This window comes from Tetrao urogallus (assembly GCF_951394365.1).
Source record: "Tetrao urogallus genome assembly, chromosome: 9".
NCBI classification, from domain to species: domain Eukaryota; kingdom Metazoa; phylum Chordata; class Aves; order Galliformes; family Phasianidae; genus Tetrao; species Tetrao urogallus.
Genome location: NC_136822.1, coordinates 15289899 through 15305380, shown reverse-complemented (window position 1 = coordinate 15305380; position 15482 = coordinate 15289899). Strand labels below are relative to the sequence as shown.

Below are 15482 nucleotides of genomic sequence, written 5' to 3'. Positions count from 1 at the left end.
TGGAGGCCGGGAGCCGCCCGGCGCCGCCGCCCCCGCGCTCCCTCCCGCCCCGGCTTGGCTCCCCCATCCCTGTCCGCCGGACCCGGCCGCGGGCACTGGTGCCTTCCGCTGCGGGTGGCTCTCGCTGACTTTATTGAACGATTAAATGCAGTTTCCACCTATGCCAACATCTCCGGGTCCTTCGTGGGGGCCGCGACGCGAGGAACCGGGGCGCTAATGGCATGCGCGGACCGCTTCGGCCGCGACGGCAGGGAAAATGGCGGCCGTGGCGCTGAGCACCGGCACGGGCGGCAGCGCGACGCGCAATGCTCGCCGGGACTTGTAGGCACTTGTAGGCCTCGCGGCGAGCGACGTGGGCTCTTGCGGGGAACGACGGGAGCTGTAGTTCGTCGCGAGGGATGATGGGAGACGTAGTTCCGGGCCCCGCCGGCCCGGCCGCCGCGCTGCGCAGGCTGCACTACATCTCCCAGCAGGCAGCGCGGCAGGGCCTGGGTCTGGGTTTAGGTTCCTAGAGGGGCGGCGGGGCCGGGCCGGGCCGGGGTGAGCGGCGGCGACGGCGGGGCCGGACCGGGGGGCTGAGGCCGAGCCGGGGGGCTGGGCTCGGGCTGGGAGCTCCGGGTCTGCCGGGGAGCTCCAGGCATCGGTGAGGCCCTGGGTGCTGGGCCCGGGCCGGGTGCAGGATGAGGAAGGAATGCAGGCCGCGGGCCGAGTGCGGTGCTCAGGCCCCAGCGTTGCGGGTGCTGAGCTGACCCCCGGTCACAGGACGTCCCCAGCGCCGCCCCAGCCACGTGCTCACCTTGCAGAGCTGCTGCCCCAGCCCGTGCCATGGATGCGCCGCCCATCACTCCCGTGGAGCTGCTGTGCCTGGGCTCCAGCCTCGCTTTCTCCGGCCTCTTCTACTACCTGTACAGGAAGAAAGCCCGAGTTGTGGCACGCATACAGGTAGCCTGTCTCACTGTGGCCTCCCCCGCCTGCTGTCCCTGCCCCATTGTCCAGTCCAGACCTGGTGTCCCCTGCTGATGTCTGTGCCCTCCATCGGTGTCATGATGCCTTGCACCAGGCAGGTCACATCCTGCCAAATGCCATGCACAAACCCCGCACTGCCAGCCCATCTGCCTGTGCCTGCATTCATGCTCAGCCCTACTCTTCCAGGAGGCCCCAAAGCTCCAGGTTGATGACAGTTTACCAACGCTGGTGTCTGCAGCCAATGGGAGATGCCTGCCTTATGTTGCTCTGGAAGGTAAGGTGTCCCCATGGCCACATGCTGGGGACAGGGAGCAGGTTCTTCTCCTTTGGCAGTGATACATCCATTTGTCCTCAGGCATTGTGCTGCCAGCCAAGGCTGCGCTGTCCAGCCATTACCACGGGGGGATGCAGGGTGTGATCCAGAAGTTGCTTCTGAAAGAGCATCGACTGATCTGGAACAGCTTAGCACGGAGCTGGTGAGCAACAGAGGGGACATCGGGGCCAGGCTTGCACCGGCAGGTCCAGACCCCAGCCTCTGGGGACACCTGAGAGGCAGAAAGCAGCTTGCTTGCAGACTCCAGTCCTTACCCCCAGTTCAGCCCTTACAGCTCAGGTTTCTTTCACGTTCTCCACATCTCAGTGCTGTGCTCTCTGCTTGCAGGACTGAGAGTGAGCGGGTGCTCTCAGAGCAGGTCTACACTGTCCCCTTCTTGCTGGCCTCCCCGGATGCTGAGGCAGTGACACAGGTGAGCGTGGAGAGCCCGCTGCGAGCCGTCTGCCTGCCCCTGGAGATGGTGTACGAGCGCTTCCAGCAGCCAGCCCATGGCTTCCGCGACCTGCTGGGCCACTACTTGAGTGGGGAGAAACCCAAAGGCATTCTCGAGACAGAGGAGATGCTGCGGGTGGGGGCCGGGCTGACAGGCATCGGGGAGCTGGCCCTGCACCCTGATGGCTCCCTGCACCTCCAGCCACCAGCGCGGGAGGGCGAGTATTTCTTGTGCCTGGGGGACTGGCAGACGGTGCTGGCCGAGCTGGAGTCAGCCAGAGGGTTCTGGAAGGGGGCAGCTATGTTGTGTGCCATGGTGGGGCTGGCTGTCCTCCTGCACATCCTGTGCCGTGCCATCCGCCACAAACACCAGGACAAGGAGCCAGAGGTGGAGGAGGACAGCGACGAGGGGCTGGAGGACTCCTGTGTGGTTTGCCTTTCCCGGCCCCGTGAGTGCGTCCTCCTGGGCTGTGGCCACATCTGCTGCTGCTTCCGCTGCTTCCAGGCCTTGCCCACTCGTCTCTGCCCCATCTGCCGGGGGCCCATTGACCGCGTTGTGCCCCTGTACCAGGCCTGAGAGCACTGGGGGGGGGGGGCGGCAGAGCTGTGCCAACCAAGCCTGGCGTGAAGCTTGTAGAAATCTCAGCTGTCCCCTGGCGTGCAGCTGGATGGTTCCTGCTGGGGAGGGAGGGGTCCTGGCTTACCCCTGTTTATTCTGTGGTGGGGCTGAGGGGATTTACAGCCCAGTCATCCTGTTTGCCCCTTTGTCTGCCCAAGTCACACCTCCACCCCTCACATGAGAGCATGGGGTCAATGTACTCCTGGTGCCTGACACGAGGAGAGGAGGCCCTGCGCCATTCTGGATCTATTGTCTGAGTCCTGAACGCTCCCCCCCCTTCCCTCCCCTGCCTGCAATGTGGCTTTTTTTCCTTATTTTGCTTTTCTGATGTGTGGTTTAGCCTGTGGGTAAATGACAGGACTGGAGGGAGATCCCAGGGCTGGTGAGACACAGCTGGGGAAAGGGGGGGTGCAGAAACCACCCAGAGCCACCACTGTGTCACACCCTGGCACCAGCATTCCCCTATCATGTGCTTACACAGCAGACCCTGTGGGGGCTGAAAAATTCCCTTGCTTCTCTGGCACCTGGGCAGGGAAATGGGGACAGCGTGGGCTGCGGCATCCTGCTGTCCCTCACCACAGCCTCTCCAGAGCTGAAGGACAGCCCCGAGGCAGCCTCCAGCACCCGCTGAGCCCCGTGCACCCGCCCTGGAGCCAGCGCAGGAGTGACGTGTGGTTGTTTGTCATTGATAAAGCTGAGGAGCCAAGCACAGCCTCGCGTTTTCCTTTGCGTCGTTACAGTAGGGCTGGGAAATGCCACCATCCCCTCCCAACCCAGCTGGGCAGGGGACCCCTGACTGTGGTACATCCTTTGGGACAGCCCCAAAAGGTGCAAGGATGGGGAGAAGAAGGGGGGGGGAGGAGGGGTGCTGTTACCAAGGCAACTATGCTCTTCCGGTCTCCATAGCAACTGCTCCCCTGGACCGCTCCCCATCACTGCCTGCTGTTGCCCAGGCAACCCACGGGCTCTCCCAGCTCCTGCAGCTTTGGGGCACCTGGAATTTGGGGTGGGAGTGATGCTGGCAGCCTGACAGCAGTGTGTGGGTATGGGGTTCTGTGCCCCTTTCCCCGGTGCAGCTGTCCCATCACTCCTGGTTTGAAGTCAGGCACTCACTTGGGGCAGAGGCGTTGTCCCCAGGGCCCACTGCCAGCTGCGATGCCCCCAAAACACCCAGCTGAACCTCCAGGGACCTGCATGCATCGTTGAAGTGAGGAAGTTTCCTCATCTCTCCCCACATTCTCTCACCCCAGTCTCTCCCCCTCACCAGTATGGCCGTGCTGCAGAGTGAGCAGTGGGGACCGAGTCCCCTGCACCAGCCGGTTGTCCCCCCCGCAGCAGGAGGGATTTCGGGAAGGAGATAAATACCAGATGGGAGAGGGCTGGGCTGCCAGGAACGCGTTCCCCTCGTGCCAAGAGCTGCTGGCGCGAGTGGGTGCGTGGGCTGGGAGGTGTCTGCTCACTCGGAGACTGCTCTCCTCGCTCCTGGGGCTGAGCCAGGGGCGGGCAGAGGGGTCCACAGCCACCCTGGCTGAAGCCCCATAGCACTGAGGGTACAGAAGGAAGGGGACGTGTCCCGCTGCACCCTGTCCCTGCAGGCACACAGAGAGGTACAGGCACTCTTCCTGCCACCCTGTGCTCCCAGAAAAGCCACCAGCCCCACAGCATCCCAGCCACTCAGACCCTGCAGCACAGCCCAGAGCGGTGCCAGGCAGCACCACGATTCAACTCCTCAGCACCAGCCAGAGCCCAGCAATGCCAACTGCCCTGCGTGGGGCTGCCGTGCCCACGGCCCTGGATGAACCCACTACACATCCCCACCATCACCCTGGGGATGTTTATTTTGGGGACACATGCAGAGAACACAGTGATGAGCCACATTCCCATCCCACAGCACTCGAGAAGACCAGGGTGTCCCCACTGCTGCCACCCCTACACAGTGCCCTGTAGGTGCCCGCTGCCCCCACCGTGCCCCCAGGGCTGCCAGCTCGCTGCCACCTGCCTCCTTGTCTGTTGTCATGGTGATGGAGATATGGTGACAGATGAGGGATGGAGCTTGCCACCCCTGCGGGAATGCTGTCTGCACAACGGGGTCGGTCTCCCCTGTATTGGGACCCCATGGGACAAAAGGCTTTTCCCACAGAGCACCTGGCACAGCTCACAGCCCTACCCTACTGCCCCACATGAGGGACAAGGCAGGACGCAGGTGGCACTTGCGGGTGACCCTCACTGACCCCACACAGCACGCTGAGGACAGGTGCTCAGGGTGGTGGCAGCGGGGAGATGGCACCCGGCGAGCAGAAGTGCCATTTCACGTTTCTTGGCAGGGCTGGCAGCAAGCAGATGGAGGCACCAGGAGCAGGCTGCAGGCACAGCTCTGCGCCACCAGCGCCCGACCTGCTGCCTGGGGGGAGCCAGCCCCCGCTGTGACCCCCACCCACATAGGCCACTTGCCCACCCACGTCCCAAACACCAAGAGCCCAGCCATAAGGGCAAACCAAAGCCCTCTGCCCGCTCACCCATCACCGGTGTGGTGCCCCCGTCCTGACCCAGCCCCGGTGCGCTGCACCCCCCTGCCATCCCCCCCGCAGCCCATCTGCTCCCCAGCCCAGTGGCTCACCGCTCCCTGCCCATGGGCAGAGGCACGTGGGCCTGGCGATGGGGAAAGCAGGGCACATCTCAGCGTGGGCCTCTCGCCTATTTTCCCAGGCGCTTCTTTTTGTGGGAGCAGAAGCTGCCAGATGAAGGGGTTGGAGCCGGTTCCCCTGCAAAGGCAGTGATAAAGGATTGCCTCTCTGGTGGGGAGGAAGCGCTGCTGCCCCAGCACTGCTCTCAGAGCCCAGCACAAAGAGAACATCATGCTAAGCCTTCCCGAAATAGCAGCACCTGCCCTCTCGCATGGACCGGCCCCACTGATGCTTTTCTACAGCAGCTTTCATCTATGATCTCAAAGCACAGGAGGACAGTGGCATTGAGAAATGGGCCCCATCCTCCTTCCCCCAAACCTGTGCCTAAATAACACCTCGGTGATGGGGAGGGGTCCCAGGTGGAGCTTTCTCAGGACCACTGATGCCAACGTAGTGCAGCTTGTGCTCTTTGGGGGGGGCTAACAGCAGCTGACCCATGGCACATCCCTGTGGGGATGGCTTTATCCCTTCTTGTCCTTACTGCCCCGTGGCTCCGTCCTGAGGAAACGGCTGAGCCGAGGGGCAGCAACATCCCATGGGTACCCACGGATCTGTGCCTAAACCACAGCCCCACGGATACACCCAGAGCGCATCCATTTGGATACACACGTGTGCAGTGACCCACACGGACCCACAGAAAGGGGGGGGAGGGGAAGCCCTGCATGGGAGCTGCAGGAGGGGCTGTCAGCGATGGGGATGCAGCGCCACGCTGGGAACCGACACGGGAGATCTCTGCTTGGGCCACGGGCTCAGTGGGGAGGGGGGGGACCCACGCACGCGGTGCTGCGCTGGGGATGGGCGCACCGAGACCGGACGGAACCCGGGACACGGGGACGGGCAGCCGCCCCCGGTCCCCCCACGCGGTCCCGTCCCGTCCGCGGAGCTCGGAGCCGCCCCCTCCCGCCCCGCCGGGGTGGGGGGTCCCCGCTCCCCCCGGATGCATGACTTCATCCTTCCGCCCGGCTTTCCTCCCCGCTGCCGCCGCCGCCGCCGCAGACTGGCTCCCGGCTCGGCGCGGCGCGGCTCGGCCCGCTCGGCCCCGCCATGTCGCAGGTGCTGCCCTACGGCGAGGACAAGGTGGGTCGCTACGGCGCCGAGCCCGAGGCGGGGGAGCTGCCCTTCAGCTGCCGCCTGCAGGACACCAACGCCTTCTTCGGGGGCAACCAGGGCAAGCGGCCCCCCAAGCTGGGACAGATCGGCCGCGCCAAGAGAGGTACGGACCCCCCCGACTCGGCGCCGCGACCCCTCGCCTCCCCCCGGACCCCCAGTTGCGCCCCGCAGCATCCCCGGTACCCCCGGTGCTGCCCCCGGCATCGCACTGCCGCTGCACCTGCGGCTGTGCTCTATAGCAGCGCCGGGAACCCCGGCTGTGCCCTATAGCATCCTTAGCGCTGCCCCATAGCATCCCCGGCTGTGCCCCCCTTTCCCCGAACTGTAGCTGTGCCCCATAGCATCCCCAGTGCCGCATCCCCGCCTCTGCCCCGCACCATCCCCGGCTCTGTCCCCTGGCAATGGGCAGCTCTAGGAATCCCACTCTGCGGCGCAGCCCCAAAGCCGCAGGATGGACCCCACCGCTGCCCCCGGTGTACCCCGGGCATCCCTGGGGCTGCCCCCCCGCAGCTGCTATTAGCGGTTGCAGCACCCCCCCCCCCCCCCACTCCTCCGGGATGCACCCCCGGCTCCATAGGCAGCCCCCAGCCCCATAGCACCCTCCCTGCCACATCCCCGCCTGCTGCAGAGACCCCACAGCAGCGATGCTCAGCAGCATCACCCCCGCTTTGTGCCCCCCCGGGGCTCCGTAAAGCTGTGTGTACGTTCCCTCCTCCTCTCCTTCCCCCCCCCCACCCCCCCCGCTTCCCTTCATGCCGCAGAGACCCTATAGCAGCTCAATCCGAACCCAAATAAATACTCCCCTCCACCCCCACCTAAATCCCCATCCATCCATCCTTGGGGAACCCTGAGAGCAGACCCCTCCCCACCTGCTTGGAGGGGATACAGCCAATCCTCCTCTTGAGCAAAAGGCCCCCCCCCCCCCTCACACCCCTGAGAGATGATGCACCGCTACCCGTGCCCCCCCAACTCATTTTGCAGTGCTGATGGATGGGGGGCAGCGGACCCTCTTAGAGGGGCTGGGGGAGGCCCAGTGGGGGATGCTGGGGGGTCCTGTGCAGTGATGATGCTGATGGAGGGGCTCTGCCCAGCTGGGGGGTCTGTCTAGTGCTGCTCTGCTGATGCCTATTGCTGTGTGGGGGGTCTGTCTGATGAAAGACGACTGGGTGGGAGATTTTATGATGATGCTGATCGCCAGGGTTGGGGGGGGGGGGGGGTCCTCACAGCCCCCCCCATAACACCACACTGCAGCGAGCGATGCCGTGGGGCCCGATGATGCACCCCCCACTGGGTCATTACCCATTCTGCTCCTGTTGCTCTGCGGTGCCGCAGCGCGGAGGGGGGGTCCTTCCCACCCCCATTTCCCCATCCAACCACCCACACCTGGCTGCCGGGGTGGGGGGGGGGGGGGGGGGGGGGCACCCCACCACCCCACCACCCCACATCCCATAGGGTGGGGGTCTCATACCCGAGCCCTCGGAACGGGGCAGCGGTGGGGCTGCAGGGAAGGGAGGGGGAAGGCATGAAGCCACCCCCGCTCGTGTCCCCACACCCACCCACGTTCCCCCCCCCCCCCCCCTCCCCCTCGCCTGTCCCCGCAGTGGTGATCGAGGATGACCGGATAGACGAGGTGCTCAAGGGCATGACGGAGAAGTCGCCATCGGGGGTATAAACCCGGAGAACCACCACCAGGACCCACGGAGGGGGGGGGGGCCATGCCCACGCCCCCCCCCCACACCCCGGGGAGGGGGTACCGCACGCCGGGGGCCCCCGCTCCATCCCCGCCTTCGGGGCCGCCCCCTCGGGCCATGCACTTTACCCCCCCCCTTCCCCTGGGCAGAGGGACCCCCCCCCCAAATAAAATATACCTTTAAGGTGTGTGTGGGGGGGGTCGGAGCGGACTCGGAGCGCTGCTGCTGCCCGGAGATATTCTTTGCTCCATCGTTTTCTGCATGAGCTTTGGTGGCCCGAGCGCCGTGTCCTGGTGTCGAGGGTCAGCCCCACTCCGGCACGCTTCTTTTTAACAGGAAAAATCCTCATATTTGTATTTTTATATCTATCGATCCGAATCTTTGTTAAAAACGATCGATCCGCCGACGTCGGTCCGCTGTTGGAGTCTGCAGTGTAAAGGGGTCATATTTTTTTCCATAAGAAAACAACAAAAAGAGAGAAAAAAAATATAAATAAGGGGGGGGGAAGATGGAGGAAGGGAGAAAAAAGGAAAAAAAAAAAAAGAGAGAAAAGGGGGGAAAAGAGAGAAAGGAGTGAAAAGGGGGGGGATAAAAAGAGAGAAAGGGAGCAGTAAAGAGTGAAAAGGGGGAAAAATAAAAAGAGAGTGAAAGGGGGAAAACAAAAAAAGTGAAAGGGGGAAAAATATTGAAAAGAGAGAAAGGGGGGAAAATGGGAAAAAAAAAAGAGAAAATGAGGAAAGGGAAGAAAGGAGAAAAAAAATGGGGAGAAGGGGGAGAGAAAAGGGGGGAAAGTAAGAAAAAAAAGAGAGGATAAGGAGAAAAGAAAGGAGGAAAAAACAGAAAAGGGGAGAAAAAGGGGGGAAAGAGAAAAGGTGGGGGGGGAAGAAAGAAAAAAAAAAAGAGAGAGAAAGGGAAAAAAAGAGAAAAACGCAGCATGGGGGGGGGGGGGGACCGCAGCGCCATCATCCATCGCCCCGCGGCCGCCTCTGCCCAGAGGGATGTGGGTTGGTGGGGGGCTGTGGGGGAACGGGGGTCCGCTCCTCAGTTGTCGTTTTTAATTTTGTACTTTAATTTAATTTTGTTTTGTAAGAAGCTTCTTTGGGGAGGGCCGGGGTGGGGGGGGGGGGGGGGGGATGAGGGGGGATATGCATGAGAAAAGCCGTCATCCTTTTTTCGGTCGCGTTTATGGGGACAACAACAACGCCAAAAAAAAAAAAAAAAAAAAAAAAAGGGGAAAAAAAAAGGAAAAAAAGAAAAAAAAAAAAGGCAACCACACAGACACACACAAAATAAATGAGGAAGAGGAGCGATCCGCGCGCCATCGTGTTCTACCAACGGTCCATTGTAACGTCCAACGCCATTTGTCACTGTACGGTGAACAAAACGCGATGAATAAAATACATCCCTGTATTGCTGCCGTCTGCTCCTCCCTCCCTCCCCCCCCTCACAACACCCCATGGCTCCGGGGGGGCCCCGCTGACCCACTTACACCACGATGGCAGAGCCCTGGGACACCCCTTTCAGCCACTGTGTCACCTGCCTGCTGTGCGTCGCAGGCGCCCTGTGCCTGATGGCAAGTGTCACCTACCCTGGTCTGTGTGTCACCTCCCCTGGCACAGGGGTGTCCCCAGACTGCAGGGGACAGCATGGCAGGGTCACATCCTCCCCTTCCCCCCCCCCCCCCCAAGGCCTGGCACTGTGTCACAGCAGCACTGAGGGAGTTGGAATTAAACCCGCCGCAGTCTCATTTCCAGCACCCTGGCTGCAATCTGGGGGGGGGCACAAAGCATTGGGCAGCACACGGCCCCGCTGCCCCCCCTTCCCGTACAGCTGGGATGGGGAGCTGGAGTCCCACACCCAAAAAGAAAGGCACAGAAAGGTGACGCCGCGGGGTCACAGTTCGATGGCGCGGAGGAAGTCCTCATCCTCATCCTCTGCCATGGCGATAGGCGGTGGTGGGGCCGGAGGGGGCCGCCCCAGCTGCCTGCCCAGGGCCAGGTCAGAGGGAGCCAGGGGCTGCCCCTTGCACATGATGTAGACAAAGTAGTGGAAGGCGTCCCCGCAGGCGGCGTGCCGCAAGGACCAGCCGAAGGCCTCCTGTGCGTAGTGAGGGGCGCGGAAATGGGGCTGCGCGAAGGTGATGGAGAGGAAGCGGCCGCCCGGGCGCAGCACGCGGCTCACCTGTGTGTGGGGGGAGAAGATGGTGTCAGTTTGTCCCATTCATCAGCCCCAGCCCCCCCCAGAGACCCCTCTGTCCCCGTCACCCTCTGCCCTCTCCCTCCCCCCCCTCCCCCAGGTACGGTTGGAATGGGGAAGGACTCGGCCCTTTAATCACCATTTTCTCCTGGCTGGAGCTAAGCCCCCGCTAATAGGATGGAAAAGAACATCAATTTTCTTGCTTGGCTTTATACAATGTCAAAAGGCTCTCGCGGCCGGCGCCCGCGTGCTCTGCATGCCAAGGAGTGCCGGGGCGGCTGCGGCAATGGGATCCCGGCACAGCACCGGGGCTCCATCCCAAAAATCCCCATGACATTATTGGCCAAGGACCACCCCATACTGGGACAGGCCCCCACCCAGTACTGGGCACAGGGACGGGAATGTCCCCAGGGGCGTCCCTAAGTCATCCCCCCCCCCCCGTCACCACGCAGCGGTGATCCCGTTAGGGGGCTCCCTAAGAGGATTATGGGGCGGGGGCTGCTCGGCCCCCCCGGGACAGCGGTAGCATAATGGAGGTTTCCAGGTCAGAGGCATCAATGGGATCGGTAAGGGGGGCCCAATGCAGCAAAGGGGTGGGAAAAGCAGTGGGGTGCCCCACCAGGGAGAGGGCTGAGCCCTCTGTGAGGACAGCGAGGACCAAAGGATGGTGCTGTGCCCGGCAGTGCTGGGGAGGGCAGGGGGGGAGGGCAGGGATTGAATGCAGGATTAAAAATGGGAAAAAAAAAAAGAGAAAAAAAAGCCCTAAATCCTTACTGCTTGGCCCAGTGACAAGGACAGGCAGGGATGGGATGCCAGGGTTGGGCTCGTTGCTGGCAGCGTGCAGGGTGCCCCACTCAGCTGGGATGCTATGGGGCATGAGGGGATGGGGGGCAGCCCCAGCCATGGGGGGGCCGTGGTTCTGATGTCAGCCCCTGGGGAGGAGGGCCGGGGGCTGCCGGCACCCCACTGCCCCCCCTGTTGCATTCTGCTGTCAATTAATGGGGGCCCCGAGGCATCACCCGTCCCCGTAGCAACGCCACAGCCCTGTTGATGCTGACGGAGGTTTCCATGGCAACACTGAGGTGGGGACTGCAGGACAGGGACCCCGCTAAGGAGATCGAAGCTGAGCTGGCATGGGGGGGGGGGGGGGTTAACGGGCTGTCACTGATCCACTGCTGTCACCTTGCCTGAGGCTGGCAAGGCCACACTGCCCCCTGCGTACCCATAGCCGTGGGGATGGGGCTCAATAGGTGTGACGCTCCTGGGGATTTGGGCTACGAGAGTCTGCGGGAGGCACCAAAAGGGCTTGGGGCAGTATCTTCCCCTGCCCCTCCAGCCCCATCACTTATTGCTCAGGGACCTGGGGGAGGAAGGGTGAGGGAGCACCGCCCCATCCCTGCCATACCTCTGCCAGCACCCGGCGCATCGCAGCGGCACCGCGGGAGGACACATGCCAGGGGTCAGCCTCCTCCACCAACAGCACGTCCAGCGTGCCCTTCTCCAGCACCACGTCGAAGGAAGCGTCAGGGAAGGTCAGGGAGCGCATGTCCATGACGGCCCAGCGCAGCTGGGGGCAGTGGGCATAGCGGGAGCGCATGGCTTCCACGCAGGCGGGTGAGAAGTCGATGCTGGTGACGTCGCGGTATCCCAGCTCGTGCAGCTCATAGCTCAGGGCACTGGTCCCACAGCCTGTGCAGGGATGGGGATGCTCAGTGGGGGGTTGGTCCCAATAGGACTACCAGGTAGGGCCCTGCCTTGCATCACCAGTTCCAATGGGACTCCAATAGGACAATCCCAAGACCCTGAGCTCCCAGTTCCAACGGGAGCATAATGGGAATCCCAAATCCTTGTGCTCCCCAACCCATGCTCCCCAGGACCCAAGTGCTGTCCCAGGGATGCGTGGCTGGGGACTGACTCAGTGTGACCTCCAGGTGGAATCCTCCCTTGTGTCCCTCAGTCCAATAGGACTCCCAAGCAAGGTCCTGCCTTGTGCCCTGGAACCCTAGTGGCATCCCAGTGAGAACCCCAAGATGCCATATCCCATAATCCTGCCACCATGTCCCCCCAACCCTGTCCGCATCCTCTGTGACTCGAGCAGGGATGTCCTGGGGATGCTCAGCTGGGGGATGTCCCCAGTGACACCCAAAACACTGTGTGCCACCCGATCTTGCCCGTATCCCCCAACCCTGCCAATGCACCCCAGGACCCAAATGCTGTCTCAGGAACATTCAGCTGGGGGTAATCTCAATGGGACTCCTAAGTGGGGCCCAGCCTTGTGCCCCTTGGGACCCCAACGGAACCCCTGTGCCCTTCAACTCTGCCCACATCCCCAGGGACCCCAGTAGAAATGTCCTGGGGATACCCAGCCAGGGGCTGATCCTAATGAGACTACTAAGACCTTGTGCTCTCCACAGCAATGGGACCCCCAAGATCTTGTGCCCTCACCCCAATGAGACCCCAATAACCTCGCATCCCCCAACCCAGTCTGTGCCATCCATGAGCCGAGCAGTGTCCCGGGGGCGCTCATCCGGGGGGTGACTCCAACGGGACCCCCTAGCGGGCTTCCACCGAATCTCCCCAGACCCCAGCGGATGGCAGCGCGGTGCCGAGCCGGGCACGGCGGGGCACAGCTCAGCCCCGGGGGTCGCTGTCCACAGCCGCTGAGCCGCTAAAGGGATCGGCGATGACACCGCCTGACGACACCTGCCCGGCTCAGCTCAGTCCGCTAAGCCGCGCGGCTCAGGTGGGATTAGTGCGCACTGACACAGCCCCGCCGCCCCCCCGCCCCGACCCGCACCGCTACAACCGCACCCTCCGAGCCCCGGGGCCACCTCCCACCCTACACCGCGCTCGTACCGAGCACGAGGATGTGGTCTTCGGGACGCAGCTCGGGCTCCAGCAACGCGCGGAACCGCTCGAAGCCGCCCAACCACTCCTGGGGCTCAGCGCCCGCCCGGCGGTACCGCTCCTCCCAGAAGCGGCGCTGCGCGTAGCACCGATTGGCGGCGGCGGGCGGGGGGCGCCGCTCCATGGCGACGGCGGCGAACACGTGCAGCTTCCGGCGTGCATCTGCTAAGGGCTTCCGGCTGGGAGCGCCGCGCTGCCTACAGATTTCCGGTCTCGTCGTTAAGGACTTCCGGTCCTGCCGCTTAGGGCTTCCGGCTGGAAACGCGTCCTCATCAGTAAAGAGTTCCGTCTGGGGAGGCGGCATGGCGGTGAGGTTGCGCCGGGTCTGTCGGGAGGTGCTGCTGGAGCCCCGCTACACGCCGCTGGTGGCCGCCTGCCTGTGCCTGGCGGAGGGCGGCGTCAACCTGTGGGTGATCCGCAGGGTGCCCTGTGAGTAGCGGGCGGTGCGGAGCGGCGTGAGGGGAGCCCCGAGCCGCCCTCCTCAGCCGCCCACCCGCCCCACAGACACCGAGATCGACTGGCGGGCGTACATGCAGGAGGTGGAGGGCTTCGCCAACGGCACCCGCGACTACACGCAACTGCGGGGCGACACCGGACCGCTGGTGTGAGTATGGGGCCTGTGAGGTGGGCGGTGTGGGGCGGGATGGGGGGCAACGCGGCCCGCCCGGTGTGTGCCCGCAGTTACCCCGCCGGCTTTGTGTACCTCTTCCTGGGGCTGTACTACGCCACGGGCCGCGGGGCCGACATCCGCCTGGCGCAGCACATCTTCGCCGGGCTCTACCTGCTCAACCTGCTGCTCGTCTTCCGCATCTACTGCCGCACCTGCAAGGTAGGGGTACCACGCCGAGAGGCGCCATGTGCTGCCCCGTGTGTGCCAGGCCCCGCACTGAGCCTCTGTCCCGCCAGGTCCCCCCGTACGTCTTCTTCTTCATGTGCTGCGCCTCCTACCGCATCCACTCCATCTTCGTCTTGCGGCTCTTCAACGACCCCGTGGCCATGGCCATCCTCTTCCTCGCTATCAACTTCTTTCTGGAGGACCGCTGGTCCTGGGGCTGCCTGCTGTTCAGGTGTGGGGCCGCCGGGGCTGGCCTCAGTGTGAGGCTCTCCCCGTGTAGGCCGTGCTGTAACCCCGCTTCCCACCTAGCCTGGCCGTGTCAGTGAAGATGAATATCCTCCTCTTCGCACCCGGGTTGCTCTTTCTCCTCCTACAGCGCTTCGGCCTCTTGGGCTGCATCCCCAAGCTCTGCATCTGTGCCGTGCTCCAGGTTGGTCCCTGCCACTCGCCATTGCCTGCTGTCACCAGAGCGTCCTGTAGACCCCCGGGTGGGTGTGCTGCAGCTCCAGCCCCTGTGTTGGCCCCGTGTAGCTAACAACAGACCCCCACGGCTCCCAACTTTGGCTGTCCACAATATATGTCTCAGCATGCAGTAGGGGTGATGGAGCCCCAATTATTGGCGGCTGTATCTTGCAGGTGGCCCTAGGGCTGCCCTTCCTGCTGGAGAATCCCGTGGGGTACCTGACACGCTCCTTCGACCTGGGCCGTCAGTTCCAGTTCAAGTGGACAGTGAATTGGCGCTTCCTCCCAGAGGAGGTGTTCCAGCACCGGGCTTTCCATGCTGGGCTGCTCCTGGCCCACCTGGCTGGCTTGGTGCTCTTTGCACTGCACCGATGGCACAGGTGAGAACTGGGTGTCCCCGTGGGGACTGGTCCCCCATCAGCCATATTCTGTCAACCCCCAGGGTTGTGGCTCGTGGGGGGAAATTGGGATGGGAAAGGCTTGGAGAAGCTGAAACTGATGTTTGTGCTTTCCGAGCAGGTCCAAAGAAAGCATCCTATCTCTGCTGAAGGATCCAGCCGAGAGGAAGCACCCGTCCCCTCCTTTGAGCGTCAACAATATCCTTTGGCAGGGTGGGGGGCAAGGAGAATGGGAAGGGCAGGGCAAGCACTGGAAGGCTGCTCCTGGCGAGCCACAGCGGGGTTGCACTTCCAGTTTCTTGGGTTTGTTACCTCAATGCCTGCTCACAGATCATCTTCATTCTCTTCTCCTCCAACTTTCTGGGCATTTGCTGCAGCCGCTCCCTGCACTACCAGTTCTACGTCTGGTACTTCCACACACTGCCCTACCTGCTGTGGTGCACCCCGACCTCCAAGCTCACTCACATGCCCAAGTATGTGCTGGTAGGGCTCGGTGTTAGGTGGCTGCTGAGGATTTGAGGAGGCCGTTGTGCCCCCCTACTAACTCCTGGCTCCCCCCACAGGGTGCTGCTGCTGGGTGTGATCGAGCTCTGCTGGAACACCTACCCCTCCACTGTCTGCAGCTCCCTCTCCCTGCACATCTGTCACGGACTTATCCTGCTCCAGCTGTGGTATGGCACAGCCCTGCCACCAGCCCTACAGCCCCCCCAGCCCAGCAAGAAGTCCGATCCCCTCTCCAGGAAGGCAAAGTGAGAGCGCTGGCTGGACAATGGGAAGGGACTCCAGGTCTGCTCCTCTGCTTGTTCTTCTGCCTGCCTTCCTTCCAGGTTGCTCCTGGCCACCTGAGG

The 15482-nt window shown here is 63.1% G+C and overlaps 4 protein-coding genes across 4 annotated transcripts; 3 read left to right on the top strand and 1 right to left on the bottom strand.

Moving 5' to 3' along the window:
• Positions 1–398: 398 nt before the first annotated feature.
• LOC306949965 (mitochondrial ubiquitin ligase activator of nfkb 1-A-like) lies at positions 399–2309 on the top strand (the record flags this gene model as incomplete). Its single annotated transcript, XM_079540036.1, is given in 6 exon segments — positions 399–509; positions 513–643; positions 804–942; positions 1153–1240; positions 1322–1442; positions 1628–2309. Coding segments are annotated over 6 exon segments (1272 nt in total).
• Positions 2310–6079: 3770 nt separating this feature from the next.
• CAMK2N2 (calcium/calmodulin dependent protein kinase II inhibitor 2) lies at positions 6080–7817 on the top strand (the record flags this gene model as incomplete). Its single annotated transcript, XM_079539872.1, has 2 exons — positions 6080–6248; positions 7747–7817. The coding sequence occupies 2 exons, from the start codon at positions 6080–6082 to the stop codon at positions 7815–7817; spliced, it is 240 nt and encodes a 79-aa protein (XP_079395998.1).
• A 1912-nt stretch (positions 7818–9729) lies between these two features.
• On the bottom strand, positions 9730–13063 carry EEF1AKMT4 (EEF1A lysine methyltransferase 4; the record flags this gene model as incomplete). Its single annotated transcript, XM_079539996.1, has 3 exons — positions 9730–10017; positions 11438–11721; positions 12889–13063. The coding sequence occupies 3 exons, from the start codon at positions 13061–13063 to the stop codon at positions 9730–9732; spliced, it is 747 nt and encodes a 248-aa protein (XP_079396122.1).
• A 178-nt stretch (positions 13064–13241) lies between these two features.
• Positions 13242–15387, top strand: ALG3 (ALG3 alpha-1,3- mannosyltransferase; the record flags this gene model as incomplete). The annotated part of the gene is made up of 9 exons (XM_079539948.1): positions 13242–13368; positions 13444–13543; positions 13621–13768; positions 13846–14006; positions 14084–14204; positions 14411–14616; positions 14756–14834; positions 14965–15107; positions 15198–15387. The coding sequence occupies 9 exons, from the start codon at positions 13242–13244 to the stop codon at positions 15385–15387; spliced, it is 1275 nt and encodes a 424-aa protein (XP_079396074.1).
• Between the last annotated feature and the right edge of the window lie 95 nt (positions 15388–15482).